Consider the following 19,435-nt stretch of genomic DNA (forward strand, 5'->3'; position numbering starts at 1 on the left):
TTGAATAGTTTTCTTCTTATCCTAGAAGACAAATGTCTGACTGACAGCCAGTGAAAGTTTTAAGACTATGACTGCAAACTCACCAGGGCTTTCCTGTGTTTCCTTATAAAGTCTTCTCTTGATGTGGCCCAGCGAGGCAGTAGAACCTCTGTCACTGGTTCCTGAGATATCTGCAGACGTCCCAGATCAAAGCCTATGGCAAACATGAAGCACACATGCATTTAAGTTCTTTACATCAACCATATATTACCTACACATCTAAAGGCAAAGTTAATTAGAATCATTTGTTTTTCTTTGACCACAGGTGCAGTACTCCTCACCATTCATGTTCTCCAGGAATTCTGGGAAGTAGAAGAACTCTGGGATGAGTTCTTTGACATCAGCAGGACTCTCCATGCGAGCCTGCCAGGCTGCTGCCACCGAGTGGAACTGTCTGTCTGCACAATCAAACCTAAAGAATAACAAGAGATGCATTAGGCCAGAAAACTTCCCAAAATCTTACAAAATATCACTCATGCTGACTAGCAGCATTCCCACCTGCCACTCTGCAGCTGGATATGCAGGGTGGTGAATGGCTCCATGCGAATCATGTAGTGCATGACTCCTGCTGCATTAGAGTAGTGTGTGCCATAGTGGAATTTGTCAATGGTGCCTGTGGGGTCCTCAAAGCTGTCATACCTAAAGAGGAAAAATTCTAATTGATCAAAAACACCAACCTAATGGCTGACATTGACATTTTCAATCTTTCTTCCTTCTATACAGTGTGTGTGTTAGATGATCTCTCACAGTTTATTGCCTTGAATATTTTCAGAATTATTCAATGTAAAAATAAACATCTGACTTCACACCTGCAATCCATTACAAGATCCAACCAAAATCACTTACTTTTCTCTGACATTCTGTGCATGCCGCGGGTTGACCACGCCTATGGGTTTGGACAAGTCCCTGAAAACTGATGGGTCCTCCAGATCCAGAACGGGAGAAGTGTAGTCACTCAGGACCCAGGGGAACTCAAGAAAAAAAACAAAAAAAAAACAAAACAATGATGCCTCCTCACAGTGTAAGAGCAGAATCTTTTGCAATTATGGGATCATAAATACAGAGGTCATAGACACTGTCAATAAAGATGCAGTGTACCTACCACAGGATACTGTGACAGGTCATTGTAAGTGCGTCCAGCAATGGTGTTCAGTTGCATCAAATACTCAAAATTGGAGATTTCTCTGCATACCCATTTCTGTTCAACACATCAACATCAGATTGGTCAAATGCAATAAGCCCAATTCAGATCCTAATAATGCAGCTTGAAAAATAAAAACAAATAAATAAACACCTGTGTAAGCCCAGATGCCTTCAGCAGCTCTTGGGGGGAGCGTGAGCCAAAGTAAAACAGGTTTGGAGGCCGCAGCCCCAGGATCCTTGAATATACTTTGTTTCGTACCTGGAAGAGAAAACATAATGTCTTTATTTCCACATTACCACATTGTTTAACATATGCCTAAATATTATTTTACTCAAGTTAAAGAGCAGAAAGACTTAAGTTTGACTGAGAATCACCTTCTTCCTGAAGTTGATGAAGTAGTGAGCCTGGTCTATGAAGAACAGCTCCAGTGCAGATCGTCGCAGGTTGTAGCGCCTCAAATGAACTTCTCTGAGCTGAGACAGAGGTCTCTTGAAATCAAACCCAATTCCTGAAGGAACATTTATTATTCACTTTTCATAGAGCCCTTTGAACTTAAGGCCAGATGTGATGTTTGTAATAGCATAATTTCTTACCTTCCTCTGTCTCTTCTTTCTCACTGCTGCCATCATAGAAATACAGATGATGTGTGGTAACCTCCAGGCGACCAGGAACAACTGCCACAATGGTGATGAGCTCACAATCTTCAGAGAGAACTAGTTTTTCTTTCTGGCTCTCGTCTTCACCCTCCACCCTGAAACCATAAGAAAATAGTAAAGCTTCATATTTTATGTGCTGCATTCGCAAATACAAGGATTTTCACACTCTGGGGTTCTGTTCAAGGAGTTTTCATTATTTTAAGCCTTTTGTGAAATAAAATGTTTTAAAACTGGTAGACCTGGCCCATGCCACTGACATTTTTCTTTGCCCATGGAAACTGCTGTAGAGAATGGATGTCATGTGAATGGGAGACTCACTTGTTATCCACAAAGACAAGGTCCTCTTCTCCTAACTGATCATCCTCCATGTCGCTCACTTTTGCTTCCTTTGCAACAGCCAGTGGGATGGGTTCAGAGCTACGCGGGCTGTCAGCTCCTGAAAATCCCCCCAAAACCAAAACATCATCAGTGCACAAATTTCCTTAAATTATTTTTTATTATTTATTAGTATTTTTCCACCCTGTGACATACCCATGTTGTCCCTCAGGGCACTGGGCTCAATGTGAGGATCATAGTTGAAGTTGGGCACAAGTTTGAGACGCATCTTTGAATAGGTCTCTGCACTGGACAATTTCCATTTAACTTCTGGTTGAACTCTGCCAAAAACAGGGCAAAGCAAAAATTAAATGAAGCACATATTGGGCAGGAAAGGACAGTGCAAGGACAGCAGAGTATAAGGAAATGTTTGCACTTTTTCTTTGGTACCCCTTGGAAAAAATGAAGGTCACTGGCAGTTTCCTCTCAGATTAATTTATCGTAATTTTTGACCAGAGAGAACTGAAAAAATATATTAGTTGAGGGAGTCAGAGGTTCTCATACTTGTTGGCCCACGCTCCTCTATCACTGGTCAAAAGCCTACGAAGTGCCCTCCAATGCTTCCACACCACTCCCTGCTGGCTGGAGGTCTGCTTCTGCCAACTGAGGTACCTGTTGTTCTCACTTCTGACTCGCTTTACGTAGGGGTCCACGATCACCTCCTGTTTTGATGCAAACAGTCAGAAAGATCAAATTGGTATTCAGCAAAAGCTACTGTGTCACAATGCAACCTGAAAGTTCTCATAACCTGAAACTTTGATTTGCTGTCAGATCTGTCTTTGTCCCGTCTAAAGGCCGTACTCATCAGGTCATCGAAGCACGAGTTCCAGAAATTCGACATGATATCGTGGCTCCTCCCAAATGTATCCAGCTCATATTGCTCCATGGTGGGCTGAACCTAGAGGTTGAATTTGAGAAAAGAGGACATTCAGTCACATATAACTACAAAAACATCACAGATGACACAAGAGTAACATCTGTTGTGGTCTATGATGTAGTGAATGTTTCTGTGTTATGACATTTTTATCTGCTGTTTTTCTTTCCTCTTCTCACCACCTCATGCTAACAATATAAATTTGACCAAAAATACAAATAGCTATAAACATTACACACAGTATATGCCTGGGCCGTGTTTTAAAACTGCCAAAGGTATTGCAGGATCCATATACAGAAGTAATCTAAACAAAACAGATTTATGAACTTGCACTGTCACACAGGGCGATGGTAAATCTACACTCAGCTAGTGGTGACTGTGTCTGTTTGGCATCAGCTCATAAAATATTTCAGTTTCATGCATAAACTGATCTCTATGTTACATTGAAGGTCAGCTAGAAAACACTTGGGAGTTAACGGTGCTATTTCTTTCTAAACTTGTGATAGGATTTTTAAAACTTTGCATTAGATATCAAAGGAGGAAAGATTGCAACAATCCAGGGTGTACCCTAATGTGAAAAAGAACAGAGCCAGCAGTATCTGAGGGTAGATGATTATTTATACCTGCTCTGTAATACCACTGACTGGAGAGAAGAGGCTCTCTACACTCCCTAAAAAGATAAATGACATCTATTTTTAAAAGCACAAATCAAAGGTCAAACCACAGACCTGTTGCTGGTAAAACCCTTGCCACTCCACTGTGTGACTGTAAACCTTCAGGTCCTGGGCGAATGTGGTGCTGCCGTTGGTAATGGGGAGGTTGGGTAGGAGTTTCTGGAGGGTGATGGGGTCAGCATGCTGGTCCAGAAGTGTACGCACAATAGGCACCAACTGGGAGAAAGTCTCTGGGTGTCCACAGTTGGTGTCATCCATTACACCCCCTGGCCACAAGGGGGTGCCCAGCTGCCCCAGCAGAAAGCACACCTCCTCCCAGCTGAGACACAGCACAGTCTGGAGAAGGCTGTGAAGCTTCACACAGGCCATCACAGACACCTGAAGAGGGGTATGAAAAAAATACCTACAAATGAGTGTCTGCATGCACATCAGGTAAAGAATACAGTGAACAAAAAAAACAAACAAACTGGAGATTAACAAAACCAGCAGTATGAGATCGAAGGCCTTATGGTTACTTCATTTTTGAAGTGCAGCAGCAGTCATAACTCTGAGAGGAGATGCCCTTTCATATTGAACACTCCCTATAAGGAATGACTGCAATGTTTTTTTTTTCTTTATAGAAACCCAAACAAGGTTTGGTATTTTTAAATCAGCTGTGTGAAATACATGTGTAGTGAGAAATATTTTATATTTATGGTTGATGTCCTGGATAAGACAAGTCGTGGGTGTAGCTGACCTGTGAGTGTTGCTGCTTGATGTATCCAGTAATGATACGCAGGCCGATCTGGGCCATTTCCTTCAGTTCTGCATTCCCGGGGCTATGCCAGGCCTTCAACCTGTCCAGCAGGTTCACCACCCCCTCGAAGATCTGCAATACAATAATGGCTGTCAACAAGGGACTCAGCAACAAAGGCTAGACCTGTTACCACGCCTTGTAGCATCTTCAACAGCCAAACTGACATCCAGTAAATCATATACAGCTTAACGTGTATTTAAAAGGTAATTCAGATGCTACCTACACCCACATGCTTCTCCACCCTGCAGTAACACAAGACAGAAAATTTCCTCTGATGTTAAATATAGAAAGAGTTTACATCGCACCCAGCTGTCCCTGTTTTGTTTTTACACCGATGTCACAAATATTAATTTGTAGGTACATATATATCTCAGGTTACCAGGTGGAGACATGTGTTTGTGCTAAGATAGGCTAGCCAGTTTCTGTAGTTTCAACATGAAAAGTGAAATAAAATAATTAACCTTTGCATAATTGATTTGAGGTGATCACCAGAATTTGTATATATAGCATGTTTAAGATGCCCTTCGTAATATACCTTTTCACTCCAGAGTGTGTGATTGTCTGTACCCTCAGCAAAAAGGAAGTCTTGCAGCAGCCTGAGGAGTCGAACCAGACTGGGAATGAAAGGCAGAGATGCTCCTTGGGCATCCCTCAGGTCTGACAAGGACGACTCCAGCATCATCTCCAATAAACTGGCACACAGTTTGACTTTGAATACATCGTACCAGCATGACATGATAATATCTCTGGATATGTAAACAGGTGTCCTCTGAGGGGACGTCAATTTGAAATCACCTTCACTAACCTACGTTTGATGTCATCAGGAGGACGCACCAGTTGGCAAGAGGAGCCCAGCTTGGTGAGAACAGAAAAGACCTGCCCTCTCTCTCTCCAGATCACATCCTCAGTCCCCTCTGCCCCACTGCCAGTCCACAGCACAGAGAAGACAATGTTGGTGAGGAGGTTGCATAGCTCCTCCTCTGGGGTCTGCTGTAACATAAATAAGATAACAAAATAACAAAAAAAAAAGCTAAAACAATGCAAATATTAAAAAGGGAAAAATATCTGACTACCAGACTAAGGAAGGGCTAACTTATAAAAGCAGCCATACCTGTGGGTTTGATGTATTGGAGATTGTGTCTCCAGTAGGAGGGTCTGTCCCATAGCTGGTATCATCCAGCACGTTGGACAGACTGGAGCTCTTCCTGGGTCGGAGCGGTGGAAATGGTTTGCATTGCTCTAGAGGAGATGGTGTGTTAGGCAGACTACCTGCAGGAGTGTGTGTGCCACTCTCTCCCATGACTCCTAGCTCCAAATCTAAGGGTGAGGTACCAAAAGGTGAGAGAGGCTGGTAATCTTCTCTCCCCTCTTCATCAGGGCGAGATGAGGTGATATCAACCGCATTGGAGATGGAGGATGAGTGGCTCCCTTGGTCAACTGAATCAAAAGACTTGAAATGAAGGGAGCCAGTGAAGTTTTTTAGCTGAGCGCCACCACCACAGGGAGGCGACTGGGATAAATCAGAAAATCCCTCAGAGAAGTCCCGCTGTCCAACTCCATCCTCCTCCTCTTCCTCCTCCATGTCCTGAGAGGTGCGGTAGCTCAGGAAGATGTCGGTGCGGGTATCCTCTATGACCAAAGCCTGATCCCTGTGCAATGGCGGCCGGGAGTTTGGTTCCAGGGAACTGTTGTTGCTGCTGTCTGCAATGCTGGCAGTGTTGGATTCATAGGACTCTTTCACATAGAGTTTGGTGAGGACATCCTGCCAGCCAGGCTGCTTAGCGAGCTGCTTCACATAATCCTCATTTGAGTAGATCAGATGAAAGAGCTGAGACAAAACAGACGGAGACCTTTTCATTATTCTGATGATAAATATACTTAGAATTAAACATTATACTCAGAAGTTGACCATGGCAGTATTAGCAGAGCTTGAATTAATAAATGACTGACCTTGCGACAGACGTCCAAGCGGACAGTGAGCTGAGCTCGGTGGGACAGACAGACTACGGCCAGGAGGTCTCTGAAGTTGGGGATAGCATCTGTGGGGAAGCAGCAATTTGTTTTTTCACTGTTTCTTATTGGTTTCAAATGTAACATTAAGTTATTATGGAATATGCACCAGTCAGAGTTTAAGCTAATGCTTGACTTAATATGTCTGCAGTTTCTTATTGCTAAACAGCTTCCTCTAAAAAAACTTATTGGTACTAAGACTAAGGGTCTTAGGGTATTTTTAATACATTTTGTTAGTTATGCAGCTGATGAGGAAAGAACTGCTCCATTGAAACCCAGTTAAATACTAATCCGTTAATTATTTATTATTAGAAACACATGATTTCACTCGAGCTTAGGATTATCTGGATATGATTCATTGTTAAGTGTAACATTTGAACATTGTTTTTACATTTTACACTGTTATTTCCAGGAGATGTGCTTGATAATTATTATGAAATTAATAGCAAATGAAAACACAGGCAGATGAGTTTTAGTGAATTTAAATTAATTTATAACTAAGGATGTTTTTCAGGTGCTTTAACATATATTTAGGCCTCTCTGTCACCTTTCAAGCTCACTAAGCCAAAGGAAAGGGATTGTTTCATCATTACCTGTAGCCAGGACCTGCTCGTACAGACAGCGCACCATGGTCATAGTGATAGGAATGTCATCAAGGAAACACACCAGACCAAAGTAGCCAAAATCCTTAAGCTTAATGCGCTGCTTGTTGCGCTCAGACACTCGCTCACTCTTAAGGATTTTGTATAAAACCTGAAAAACCACCATGAAATTGTGACTTTGCTTCTGTTTTGATATTATATCACATGGGTTGTATTACATTTGCAATACAATGCAAATATATGTCATGTATTAGGTCAAACTATGAAACAGTCTAGTCATTTTTTTTCACCTTGAACACCCTCTCTTTGGCTTCGTCTCCGAAACTTGGATTGAGCAGGAGACAGTACAGCTGCTCCGCGCCCCACTCCAGTAGTACAGCTTGTACCTGCTCACGGGGAAGGCTGCTCTTCAAGAGCTCATACAACATGTCCAAAGCCCTCACTACCTGATTGGGAGAAGAATGAATCATGAGGGCAGAAAGTGAAGGAGGAGGAGGAGGCTGGTGAAGTATAAAGAAATATGGTTTAGGGAGGACAAAGTTCTGAGTGGTCAGAAGTACAGAGATGCCAAAACATTTTTAAAAATACAGATGTGTGTGTGATCAAGGAGAGTTTGGTTGTGGTTGGAAGTGGAATGTCATGGTAAGAAGGTCAAATGATAACAAAATTAAACTCCCTAAAAAACACAGATAAAACAAGGTGTTACCTGCTGTTCCTCTCCTACAGTAAGAATGTAGGCCAGGACACTGTGAAGCTCTTCTTGTGTAGGAGATTTGAGAAAGTCTTTTAACAAGGCGAACAGAGAGACCTGAATGTGTCGCTTCTCATCAGACAGAGGGCTGCCATCTTTCTCCACACTATGACCAAAAATATAGTAGAAATAAATGAGTGACTATATAAAATAGTCAAGAACAGGTATAGAGGACCATAAGTACTTCAGTCAAACTCTTGAATTAGCCTGGTATTTTCTGTCAAACCTGTATACCTGTAGTATGTCCGAATGGTATCCAGAATATACTGGACCCCATACTTCCGCTTCATGCGCTGCTTTCCTTTGTTTATCACAGTTGTCAGGTACTGCAAATGGGCTTTGGAAGAAAAAGAACACGTCTGTCAAGTCCCTTCAGGCTGACATTTAGAAATGTCAAACCAATATGCAAAGTTGCACTGAAGGAGTGCATTCATTTTCAAAACAGGGTACTGAAGTGCAGCTTCAGGCAGATTCACTTTTAATCCTTGCCATGACTTGAACTTGAAACAGTGATGTATTCTATCTTTGCTCTACAGTGCTTTTAGTCTCATCTTGCTCCTTTCAGTCTTGGTGTGCATATACATATAAAAGGGATACAAACAGCTTCAGCAGACATGAAAAGGTTCACAGGTGCATTACACGACAACAAGAGAGCTGCTTGTGCCTTACCCACACAAACAGCAAAATGGCTTTTAGTCCAGATGCGGAAATCAAAGAGCAGGTGCTGATAGAGTTGCTGTAGGAGTGGGGTGTTTCCCTCTTTGAAAACCTGCTCCAGCAGCAGTTGACACGCCATTAAAACATTCATGTCCATCATGCTGCCTGGAACCTGCAGGAGAACAAACCAAGTGGAGGGCTGTTAAGGTGTGTTTGTGCTTGACTATGTTTCCATTTATTTGGATTTATCTGTCTTTAACGGTTTGTGTAGCATCTATTTGTAGTGAGACTTGGAAGAAAGGTTGTGCTCTTTTCAGTGCATATATATAAGTATTTGCAGCTGTACTGTACATCTCGTGGAGCTATTACTCCATTAGTCTATCAAGCGCTTTACAAAAACGTATTTCATTCATTTTAAAAATAAAAGCTAAAAACCCTTCCCAACTTGCATAATGTGGAATGTTTTGGATTATTAGTCAGACAAAATAGACCATTTGAGAACCTTGCCTTGAACTCAGGGAATCTGGAACACCTACTTTTACTTTTCACCTATGTTTTGTATCGTTTGATTTTACTATTCACTTACTGTTACTATTTTCTAATGTTTTATAGATAAAATCATGCTGTTTATACTTTATGTGGGTGTCTGTCTTTGCTATATGTTGTAATAATGACATGTGGTTATCAGGTTTTGTAGTGGCAGTTTCCTGACAGGATGCTCCACCTTAATGCCATGTATTTCAACATATCCTGCCAGACAACCACCAAGTCTTTGCTGCATCAGTGCAACACCTGATAATAATGAAGGATTCAAACATAAGTAGCAAAAAGACAACAAGATGAATACATCATACAATAAGAACTGAGAACAGGAGTGTTAGCAGTGCATACTGTAACTCCCTGTCTATTACATATGTCATTCTTGGTTTTGTTATAATCTAAATATAATTTTCATATATTTTAACACACTGAAACACCAGATATGCTTGGTTTTCATTTAGAGAACAATCTGGCAAAATCTCTGCCCAAAATCCCCCAAACAAATATGTGTTACGGTTATTATAAAAGGACCACCGCTGTTTCCACACCATACCCTAACCATTACACAGCAATTACACCACAATAATACAAAGGATTTGTATTATTCATTTGTTCACATAATTTGTTTACATCTGCTGGAGCAGAGCACTTACTTTGCTGAGCATGGCTCCTATGATGCTCGGCCCATGGCAGTGCAGCAGGCTCTCCTGATTGACAGGGTGATTACAAATCAGGTTTTTCACCATCAGCAGGAAAGCTGCAATGCTGTTTCTTTCTAGTCTGCCCTCTGAAAAAAAGGCAAAGCAGCTTTTAAGATTTCCTGTGTTACCCACAATCACATTTATGCATTACAAGGCACTTCATTTGCATTATCATATCTCTGGATTTGTCATAAGTCAGGGTCGGTGTCTCACGTCTGTTAGGATTGTTTTGATTATGTCAGAATTTACACAGACTGTGGTGACTGAACTGCAATTCTTCAAGCATGTTATGACAATGTCCCTGCTGGTTCTGGTCATTAAATTGTAAAATCAATACTGATTTCACATATTTACCATGTTTGTCTGTTGTATATTGTAGTATGTATCTGTTGACTGACTTCCTGTTTGTTTCTGCATCATGCACTGCTCATAGACTGACTCACTGCTATTCAAAACAGCTTCGGTGTGCAGTGGACTGAAAGGTATACTTAACGTACTGTATACTGTACATTAAATATACCTTTCAGTCTATAGGACTACACTATATAAAATTACTACGGTGGCTGACAAGGGCAAACACACCACAACGGCCAAAACACACGCAAGAGAGAAACGCTGCAATGGAAGTGCGCCAGGCCTGTAGGGGGACCCCGAACTAAGGGATGCTATGAACAAAGTCTGGCTAAGTTTTACAGAGGCGACATAAAATAGGTAGGTTTTCAGTTTATTTCTTTTTAAACAGTTGGTCGTCACATTTTACAACATAAAAAAGTACAGTATTGTAAAAGGTGACGGCCAAGTGTTTAAAATGTAATAAATGGAAAACGTACCTTCAGATTTCCCACCCTGCACTGCAAAAACAACCCCCCCCATGTCTCTCAAGTTATATGACACTTTTGATCAAGTAAACAAATGTAGTAAAACATTTTCTGCACATATTAGCAGATATTACCGCATATTAGCACATATTAGCAGATATTAGCGCATATTAGCACATATTAGCAGATATTAGCGCATATTAATGCATATTAGCGCATATTAATGCATATTAGCAGATATTACAGCATATTAGCACAAATTAGAAGATATTACCGCATATTAGCACATATTAGCAGATATTAGCGCATATTAATGCATATTAGCGCATATTAGCACATATTAGCAGATATTAGCGCATATTAATGCATATTAGCAGATATTATCGCATATTAGCATATATTAGCAGATATTACTGCATATTAGCACATATTAGCAGATATTAGCGCATATTAGCACATATGAGCAGATATTAGCGCATATTAATGCATATTAGCACATATTAGCGCATATTAGCAGATATTAGCACATATTAACGCATATTAGCGCATATGAGAACAATCATCAAAACTAAAGCTGTGTCTCATTGCGCAGCCTCCCGAAATGAGACGTGGCTTATATCACTACATGTGTCTCTCTGGCCTCTGTAAAACTTAGCCAAACTTTGTTCATAGCATCCCTCAGTTCGTGTCCCCCTACAGGCCTGGCGCACTTCTCTTGCATGTGTTTCGGCCATTGAGGCGCGTTTGCCTTTGTCGGCCACTGTAGATTACATCCGAACAAAGGCACTAGGAGACAACAGTAACTGCCAAAAATCCAGAAGAATTACAATTAAATAGTTATCAGCAACACCTTCCTCTAGAAGTAATGTCCCAGTCAATCTGGATAATCGATTGAACACAGAGTCACCCATGTCCATAGGGACTGTACCTTCCATCTAAATCACATCCACTTCTACCACACTTAAAAATTATTAGAAGTATTTATCAAAACGATTTCGATATTACTGGGGATAAGTAAATATGAAAGCAACTGACCCTTTCATCAAGACATCAACAACTCACATGAACTGACCTCCAGACTTGTTTAGTGGCAGCACCATCGCAGCAGGCCCTCTGGAGTAGGTGAGCTCTGGTCCCACCAGGCCTGAGATCTCCTGACCACCATAATAAGCCTGCTCAGCATCATACACCTGCTCGAGCAGCGGTAGTAAAACACCTATACCTCCCACCACATTTACAACGTCCTGCAAAAGAAAAAAAAAAAAAGTACCCATATAGAGAAGCTCTATTTTCATCAGGACAGGAATTATCAACGGAGACTAAAATGGAAGCAACACAGTAGTAGAAAAGAGAAAACCATAATAATGACAAAAGAAAAACAATTGTAAAAAATAAAAAGATTTAAATATAATTAGTAGTATTATACTGCATTTACAGCACAATATAAAGATTTCATTGTAATTAACTGTATTAATTAGAATAATATATTTTCAAAATATTTCCCATCTAACCTTTATGTCCCAGTGCACTACCCTGTGGCCTGTCAGCCTGCCATCATATTGGTGACTGGGCGACAGGTCGAGACATATCTGGTTCTTAAAAGCCTGAAAAAAACATGAAAATATATGTAAAGAAGATTATTTTACTGATATTGTTTAGAATTTGCATAACAATAGCAAGGTAATAAAACCATCTTCCTGCGTTTTAGTGGGTCACCTGTGGAGTGTAGTAGAGCAAAAGCTTGCTGTTGAGATCAGATACCTCTCCATCTACTTTGAATAAGGACACATGATTGGGGCCTGTGATGGACAGCAGAAAGCAATGTAGGTCAAAAAATATGCAAATATTATCTGGTGTACGTGATAAAAAAGTACTCCTGTTTTCTTTTAACTGTTTGGGCACTTTAATTTTCTCTGATACTATTGTTTTCATGTATTTAATTGACTCCAATGAAAATGCTCGAGGTGCATTTATGTGTACAATATTATCTACATTACAGCAGAGTGTGACCTACCTGCAGCAAAAAGATCTCTTGCATGACTTTGCTGAAGAGCCTCATGGCAGATAAAAGCAGTGCCAAGGAGACCATCCAGAGATGTGGGTGTTCCCCACTCTGTGTCCTGCAGTCCGGCTGGGATGGTGTGAACAGCTAAGTCGCTTATAGATCCCCAGCGACCTGCTGCAAAGGATGCTGGGAAGGACTGGGAACGGATAAGGGATGGGGTATGGACAGGAAAGGCAAACTCAGGAGACGGCCTGGAGGATGAGGTGGTGAGTAGGTTGGGGGAAGTGGTCGTGGTAGTGGTCCGATGGCCGGCAGAGCCAATGCAGCATGACGTAAAGGGCTTCAGGATCAGGTTCAAGTGAGGAAGAAACAGAATAAGTTAGATTGACAGAGAGGAGCTACTCAGTAAAAATATATATTGATAATACATAAGATTCAAGTTTCAGTTACCTCACTGAGGGATGGAAAACGAAGCTGGGCAGTTTTACACTGCTCTCCATCGATGTAGATAGTGATGAGGTTCTGACCAAATGGACGACGGCCTGGTATGTGGACTATAGCCACTGAATGCTGCAATGTGGATGACATTAAGTAGGACAACAGTGTGTCAACACTCAAATAAGCTAATTTCATGTGTGAAGTTTGGTGCTGACAATAGATGTCTTTATGTATTAGTCTTACAGTCAAAGTTCACAGCTTTAATTCAACTATAGACGTCTGTAGCTACAGTACTTGTCAGGGGGCAGACTGCTAAATTTTTACAGTAAATGTTCCAGTGCTCAGACAACGCCGTTTGAAAGAGTGTTCGGTTTTATCCTTAATCAAATCTATTTTTATTTTAAACAAACTAAATGTTGGCCAAAATACTGACTGCACTAAACGTGTCCATACTCACCCAGCGTGAGTCAGCTAGAGGGTGCTCTGGCAAAGCGACAGCCATGTAGTCTTTCTTAGTGCAAACAGCCACCACCAGCACACCCTCCATGGTAAAGAAGGCTTCCATCCCAGTTCCACTAGCTGTGAAGAAACTTTAAAGAAAGAAAAGTGCTTTTCTGTAAAAAAATGAACTATAGCCATAAATAAAAATTGCAATTCAACTTAATTCTCACAGATGTGTAAATTTACCTGTAGAGTTGCTTTCTGCGTGGCCCCTTTCCCATATCATGCTGAGCTCCTGTGCCAGAGTTGTTAGGAGATTTATGGCTGCTGGAAAACTCTGGGTTATAGGATGGGAACTCCATGTTGAGACTGAGCCAAGCGTGAAAGGCAAAACCACTGCCTGGCCAGCGTTGGACTGTGGGCACCATAATACCTGCCATTGGGGGCGAAAGATCAAAGTACTCCAAGGCACTGTCCTGGCCTTCTCTGGCTGCCATAGCCGAGAGCACTTGGATGATGCGAGTACAATAGGGGTGTGCCTTCCCCACTGCTGGACCACTGTCCTGATCCAATCTCAGCAGTCTGAGGAGGCTCTTCAGCTCCTCTGGTCTTAGACATAGGGAGCCCAGGTGCTGCAGCAGGCCCAGCAGGGTGTCTGCACACTGCCTGTCCAGATTCTGGGGCTGGGAGAGCACCTGCAGCAGAGCCCCAACCATACCAGCCTCCACAGCCACGGTGCGACACGACAAGGAACCACGACAGACGGTGGCCAGCCACTGGGCTACCAGCAGCTGGAGGTCTCTCTGTCCCGCCAAGTCAGGTAACCACTGCAGCAGCAGCAGCAAGGGCTGGTCGTTACTAATGCCAAGATGATGAGCATGGGCATGCTCACCTTCCACTGCCTAGAGACAGAGAGGGACCAACACAGAGAAGGCAGGAGTCACATTATGTAGGCATAGTCATATGACATGACAACTCCAGGTTAACTAGCCCTAACACAATTTAAATGAGAACAAAGCCATCAGTAAGCACAAATTGGCTTGAACCGTTTTTGTGCTCAGTGGGGATGCTGAGGAAATGTGCATTTCACCATGTTCATCAGCTCCTGCAGCAGCCTTTTGGTGGGTCGACCTTGACACTTCAACACATCGAACAGCTGGGAATAGCCAATCCTCTCCTTGAAAACCTCCTGAGGGGAAATGAGACAGAAATAGGCTGGAGAAAGCTGCTCCACAGGGGATAACTAGCTGGCACTCTTCCATAGTTTGACAGGGAACACAATGAGATTTTTCCAGATTAATGGAAAACAGCTTTCCTCATTAGGCACACTGTAGGCACTGCAGTATTATATGCTTGATAATACATGTATGGAAGAATGAAAGCTATAGAGTATGTTTTGACCATAGAAGGTCACAAGAAGCCTTACCTTTGCAGAAGGCGAGTTACTCATTATAGCTGTGAGGACTCCTAGTGCATGAACTGTAATACTGTCTGATCCTTTCTCCAAAACCTGCAACAAAATAATGAGTTATAGCTGACTGTGGCACTGCAGAGTGAAAAATGTGCATTATCGTGAGTCAAGACCAAAGCCCTAAAGCCCTTGGTGCACATGACCAAAAGAAAACAGGGCAATTTTGAACAAATCTTTCACCCAGAGAAATAAGGAATTTTGTTACGATTATCTGTAAAGTGCCTAAGGAAGCTCAGTACGTTTCTTTTATTGGAATAGACTGGGTCAAAGTAAGTGAACAGCTGTACCACACACCAAACAATCGCTTCTTTGTTAATTACAGATATGTTCCAGCATGCATAAACCAAAGCCAACCAACAAAAAGGCTGAGGCAATCTCCAGCTATTGCTGAAAATTAAGCAACGTCAAACCCCAGGACATGAGCCAGGTCTTTCACACAAGCGTGACCAGTCACATGACAGAGCAGTCAAAATATGAGAAAAAGAAGCAAATTTATGCACTGGAAAACAACCATTTCATGCACCATGAAAGACACAGCATGCTCTTCTTGCCCAGTGTTGTCAACAGGGAAATCAGCCTCTAATTATGATACTGATATAAATAAACACTAACACACAACTAAAAGATTACTCCTCCAGCTGATAATTTCTGCATTTTAACTTGGGACCTAACATGAATAAAGCTAACAGCAACTTGTACTTCAAGTAGAACATGCAGTAGCTCAAAAAAACAAGTAAAGGCAAGATAAGCTGTTTGTATTCCAGTGGTAATGATAGTACATTTAAAAAAGGGAATCCAGACGACAGTTATCATGTATCGCCTTGCTACCTGCTTTATTTACAATTGAGTGTAAACCAGACTTCCTGCCTAAAGCTTCCTGTTTAAATAGCTCAGAGCAGTTAACGAGTGTAGAGAAGGCTGAGTTTCCTGCTGACAGACCAAAATCAGCACCAAGTGGGAGGGAAAGTACCTGGTCCACTTCGACCTCTGTGAGTAAATGTGTAGTGGGGTCACATACAACCTCAAGCTCCGTCCTACGCCTGTTGCTCTGAAAGAGCTACAGGACATACACACACACACACACACACACATACACACACAGACCCACAACACAAAACAACAGACATTTAGACAAAAAGTCATCTGTGAGATTTTATAGACAGGTTTGATCCTGGTCTCACTACAGAGGACTACATGTGTTGTAAGCATGTGAGCATCAGCAAGAATTTTTTTGGATCTTTTACACTGACCCATCAGAAAGACTGTGAGATTAGATGTGGCATTCAGACAAATAAAGGAGAAAACAGACATGACATAAATTTTTAAAAAAGTGGAAGACTGACTGATAGATGGACAGATACAGAGAGCTGACAGAGTAGACAAACAAATTTTAGAGGGACAAGGATCAGGGATCTGACCTTGCTGTTCTGGATGAGCCTGAGTATATGTTCAAAGCAGTTGTTGTTGAGAAAGACAGCCTGCAGGACTGGTCTGTCAGAGCACTGCAGGATCTCAGGAACAGCAGCTACAATTAACAAGATCGATAGTGACTCATCTTATTTATCAAACGCTTAAGGAATCGATTATTTGGCCCTCATGCTGATTGACAGACACAAAAAATAAATACATTTTACTCTGGACCTTAGATGCATTGCACATGCTCTTACTTAGCATTTGGCTCTGGAGTGAGATGAGATTGTCTTCCCAGGTCTGCTTGTGTTGCTGCTCACTGCTAAGTGGACGGTTCCAGTTGAGGAGCTGAAAGTAGCTCTCCAGTATTGTCCTGATCTCTACTTGCCGCTCTGCAGTACTGCTCGAATGCAGGAGGTGGATCATTGCTGTCAGGCACTGCAAGGTGAGCCGGGGGAGCCCCGTGTCCTTGGGCGGTGGGGAGGTCCAGCAGCACCACGCACGCAAAACAGAGAACAGGTCCTCAACAGATTGAGGGGTGATGGAGAGAAGGCCATTTTTCTGAAAAAATATAGACGTGACTCCCATGTAATCAGTTTTAATTTGCACTTGTAGTGTTTTCTTAATCTGTGGTACAATCACTGATGAACTCGGCAGTTGGGGAAGCAGACCTTTCCTCCGCTGATGACAGCCCCTTGCAAATGAACCAATCTGAGTGTAAGGAGCTCTGGGATCTGCTCACTTTCCTGTAGACTTTCTGTGAACATATAGTAGTCAAGTCAAGACACAACATTATGCAAGGCCATATTGACCACAATATAGAAAACATCTCAACGGTGCTGTCAAAATATTATGTATACATTTATTGTGTATCGCTTCTCTAGATTCCCTTTTGGTAATGCATACTGAGGTGGACTCCAGACCACCTGCCACTATGAAGAGAATATTACAGAAATATATATAGTATAATAATACAGGACAGTGCCTTGGATAATATAATATTACAGAAAATTACTAACAAAAAAAAAAAGATGCTAACAATAGCTCAGCAAAATTACCTCAATTATCATTCAGGATAACTTTAAATTGAAAAGTCTGAGCCTTACTGATTGGATTTCTATTGCACAGTTAGGTCTTAACATTTCCAAAGCATAGTATTATCATCCGTGGACATATTGAAACTTGCCTAGACTAATCAAATTGCTTCTATAATTAGAAACGCTTGAGTTCTGCTGATTGAAGACTGATACAGAACCAAAATCTAACATACAGACTGTAGGGGCTTATTCTTCACTATAACACAAAGAGTATAAAAAACAGCACAACTTTTTAAGTCAAAGATGGCAGATCTAAGCTGTATTTGGGCAGTGACTGGTTGATCCTTGTGGTATGTGAGTTCTGACAGGGTTCAGACTGGTAGAGAAGAAGAAATGGAGTGTCTCACCATGGAATAGTGCTGGCAACTCCTCTGGCAAGGCCAGAGGAGAGAACTTATACTTGTTCCTCTCAAGCAGGCTCACATCCTCCCTGCAACACACAAAGCCTGGAGTCACTACACTCCTACTCACATCATGCCTAGACAGTGTGTGACTGCTACTAATACTGTCGACAGCAATGAGAACTGACATCAAGCTTAAGGACAACAAGATGAGGTGTTACACATCACAAAAGGTTGAGCAATTTGTTAAAAGCACATTACAAGTCTTTTGGCCTTCATGTGACTAAATTCCACCTCCTACACAGCCGCAGGCAATCTCCAGGATAAAATAACACATACTCACCCCGCAAGGCGTCTCCTCCATGTCTGATAAGGGTCAAACAGACTTTCACATAGCACGAGTCCATACTGCACAACCAACTGTAGAGACAACAGCTCCCCTGCTCCCTTTTTTAGCTGCTCAAAATACACGTTTGGACACACATTTTTGTGTAATACATCTTTTGCAAATAGACACTTGCTTTTAAAACCCTTTTAACATACAGCAAAAAAGCATAACACATTCCAGTGACAGCTACACACCCACTTCTCTTTTCATTGTAAACTGGTTCTGTTACTTCTCTGTGAGGATGTCACATTTTATTAACAGCATCAATTCTGTTAAGGTTCTCTAGCTCTCTACTGTATAACACATTTCTGTCAAGCCTGGACAAAATGGAAGTAAATAGTTTTCGAATGCATGATTTACTGAACTTCCTATAAAGCCAAGTCCCATCATAAATCACTGAAATCTGGGTCCTGTTTTAAACTCCATTTATCATGTATTTACCTGGTTCAAACAGAAATTCAAGAGCTTGATAGTTTCAAACACAAAACCCGGGGTTTTCTCTGGGTCAATGTTCTCCATATTTCTAGAATTAGAGAAAAATCATGGAAATGAGTGTTACGTGACTACTGAAACTGAAAAAAATGTAGTACAGTACTAATATGATGTTTGCTGTATATTACAATACAATAAAATGCAATTTTAGGACAACAGTAGTTAGAGCAACAGTGCAGGTTGGGTCCTCACCTGCACACAATGATGAAGAACTTGATGAGTAACAGAGGGTGTGGGATGCTGCTGTTGTGATTGGTGGCACCGGAGAGGTGTAGCGCACTGTGCCATAGCTGGGTGCTGAGAAATACCAGGACCTCCCTGGGGAGCAAGGGCACCTCGGAGGTGCACTCCTCAAGCCTGGGAAATTGGAGAGGAGGGTGTGTGATGCAAGAGAGGGGAGAGGGAGGCAGTGGCAAAGTAACATAGGCTGCTGCAATAGGGGCTGTGTTTACACATAACATAAACACTTCAAAATAATGTCCACAGAGAAAGCCATTCTGCTTTGAGGAATATAAACTGATGGATGCTTCTGGATATGTAGTTTACGTACAAATGACAGAAATTACTCACCTCCGAGGCTCCAGTGACTCCACATCAATGAGCCTTTCAAAGGATGCCACAAATGCCTCCAGCCACTGCTGCAGGTAGCCCACATCTTTCTGCAGAGAAAAGAAGATGTGGGGCAAAGAAAGTTGCTTTCACACCTCCAGGCACA

The 19,435-nt window shown here is 41.8% G+C and overlaps 1 protein-coding gene across 6 annotated transcripts in view; it reads right to left on the minus strand.

Moving 5' to 3' along the window:
- nbeal2 (neurobeachin-like 2) overlaps positions 1-19,435 on the minus strand; it is a 32,524-nt gene that overhangs the window by 6,126 nt on the left and 6,963 nt on the right. For 2 of the 6 annotated variants that reach the window (XM_026293056.2, XM_026293060.1), the window contains exons 2-43: positions 19,291-19,379; positions 18,913-19,077; positions 18,670-18,751; positions 18,184-18,299; positions 17,847-17,929; positions 17,074-17,159; positions 16,660-16,963; positions 16,411-16,517; positions 15,963-16,049; positions 14,948-15,031; positions 14,612-14,710; positions 13,768-14,423; positions 13,538-13,670; positions 13,093-13,212; positions 12,652-12,982; positions 12,354-12,436; positions 12,149-12,241; positions 11,710-11,881; positions 9,772-9,905; positions 8,591-8,750; positions 8,156-8,258; positions 7,877-8,027; positions 7,461-7,616; positions 7,162-7,321; positions 6,509-6,597; positions 5,670-6,386; positions 5,364-5,548; positions 5,094-5,250; positions 4,499-4,630; positions 3,817-4,140; positions 2,963-3,112; positions 2,719-2,876; positions 2,371-2,495; positions 2,158-2,275; positions 1,777-1,934; positions 1,558-1,691; positions 1,334-1,441; positions 1,142-1,237; positions 886-1,010; positions 538-678; positions 321-451; positions 84-193 (exon numbers count right to left, since the gene is read on the minus strand). In XM_026293056.2, coding sequence (XP_026148841.1) covers positions 84-193; positions 321-451; positions 538-678; positions 886-1,010; positions 1,142-1,237; positions 1,334-1,441; positions 1,558-1,691; positions 1,777-1,934; positions 2,158-2,275; positions 2,371-2,495; positions 2,719-2,876; positions 2,963-3,112; positions 3,817-4,140; positions 4,499-4,630; positions 5,094-5,250; positions 5,364-5,548; positions 5,670-6,386; positions 6,509-6,597; positions 7,162-7,321; positions 7,461-7,616; positions 7,877-8,027; positions 8,156-8,258; positions 8,591-8,750; positions 9,772-9,905; positions 11,710-11,881; positions 12,149-12,241; positions 12,354-12,436; positions 12,652-12,982; positions 13,093-13,212; positions 13,538-13,670; positions 13,768-14,423; positions 14,612-14,710; positions 14,948-15,031; positions 15,963-16,049; positions 16,411-16,517; positions 16,660-16,963; positions 17,074-17,159; positions 17,847-17,929; positions 18,184-18,299; positions 18,670-18,751; positions 18,913-19,077; positions 19,291-19,379 — 6,912 coding nt within the window. The remainder of the gene's footprint in view (positions 1-83; positions 194-320; positions 452-537; positions 679-885; positions 1,011-1,141; positions 1,238-1,333; positions 1,442-1,557; positions 1,692-1,776; positions 1,935-2,157; positions 2,276-2,370; positions 2,496-2,718; positions 2,877-2,962; positions 3,113-3,816; positions 4,141-4,498; positions 4,631-5,093; positions 5,251-5,363; positions 5,549-5,669; positions 6,387-6,508; positions 6,598-7,161; positions 7,322-7,460; positions 7,617-7,876; positions 8,028-8,155; positions 8,259-8,590; positions 8,751-9,771; positions 9,906-11,709; positions 11,882-12,148; positions 12,242-12,353; positions 12,437-12,651; positions 12,983-13,092; positions 13,213-13,537; positions 13,671-13,767; positions 14,424-14,611; positions 14,711-14,947; positions 15,032-15,962; positions 16,050-16,410; positions 16,518-16,659; positions 16,964-17,073; positions 17,160-17,846; positions 17,930-18,183; positions 18,300-18,669; positions 18,752-18,912; positions 19,078-19,290; positions 19,380-19,435) is intronic. The other 4 variants (XM_026293059.2, XM_026293057.2, XM_026293058.2 and 1 more) reach the window with 4 other exon arrangements.

The sequence above is a fragment of the Mastacembelus armatus genome, chromosome 16 (assembly GCF_900324485.2).
Source record: "Mastacembelus armatus chromosome 16, fMasArm1.2, whole genome shotgun sequence".
Classification (NCBI taxonomy): domain Eukaryota; kingdom Metazoa; phylum Chordata; class Actinopteri; order Synbranchiformes; family Mastacembelidae; genus Mastacembelus; species Mastacembelus armatus.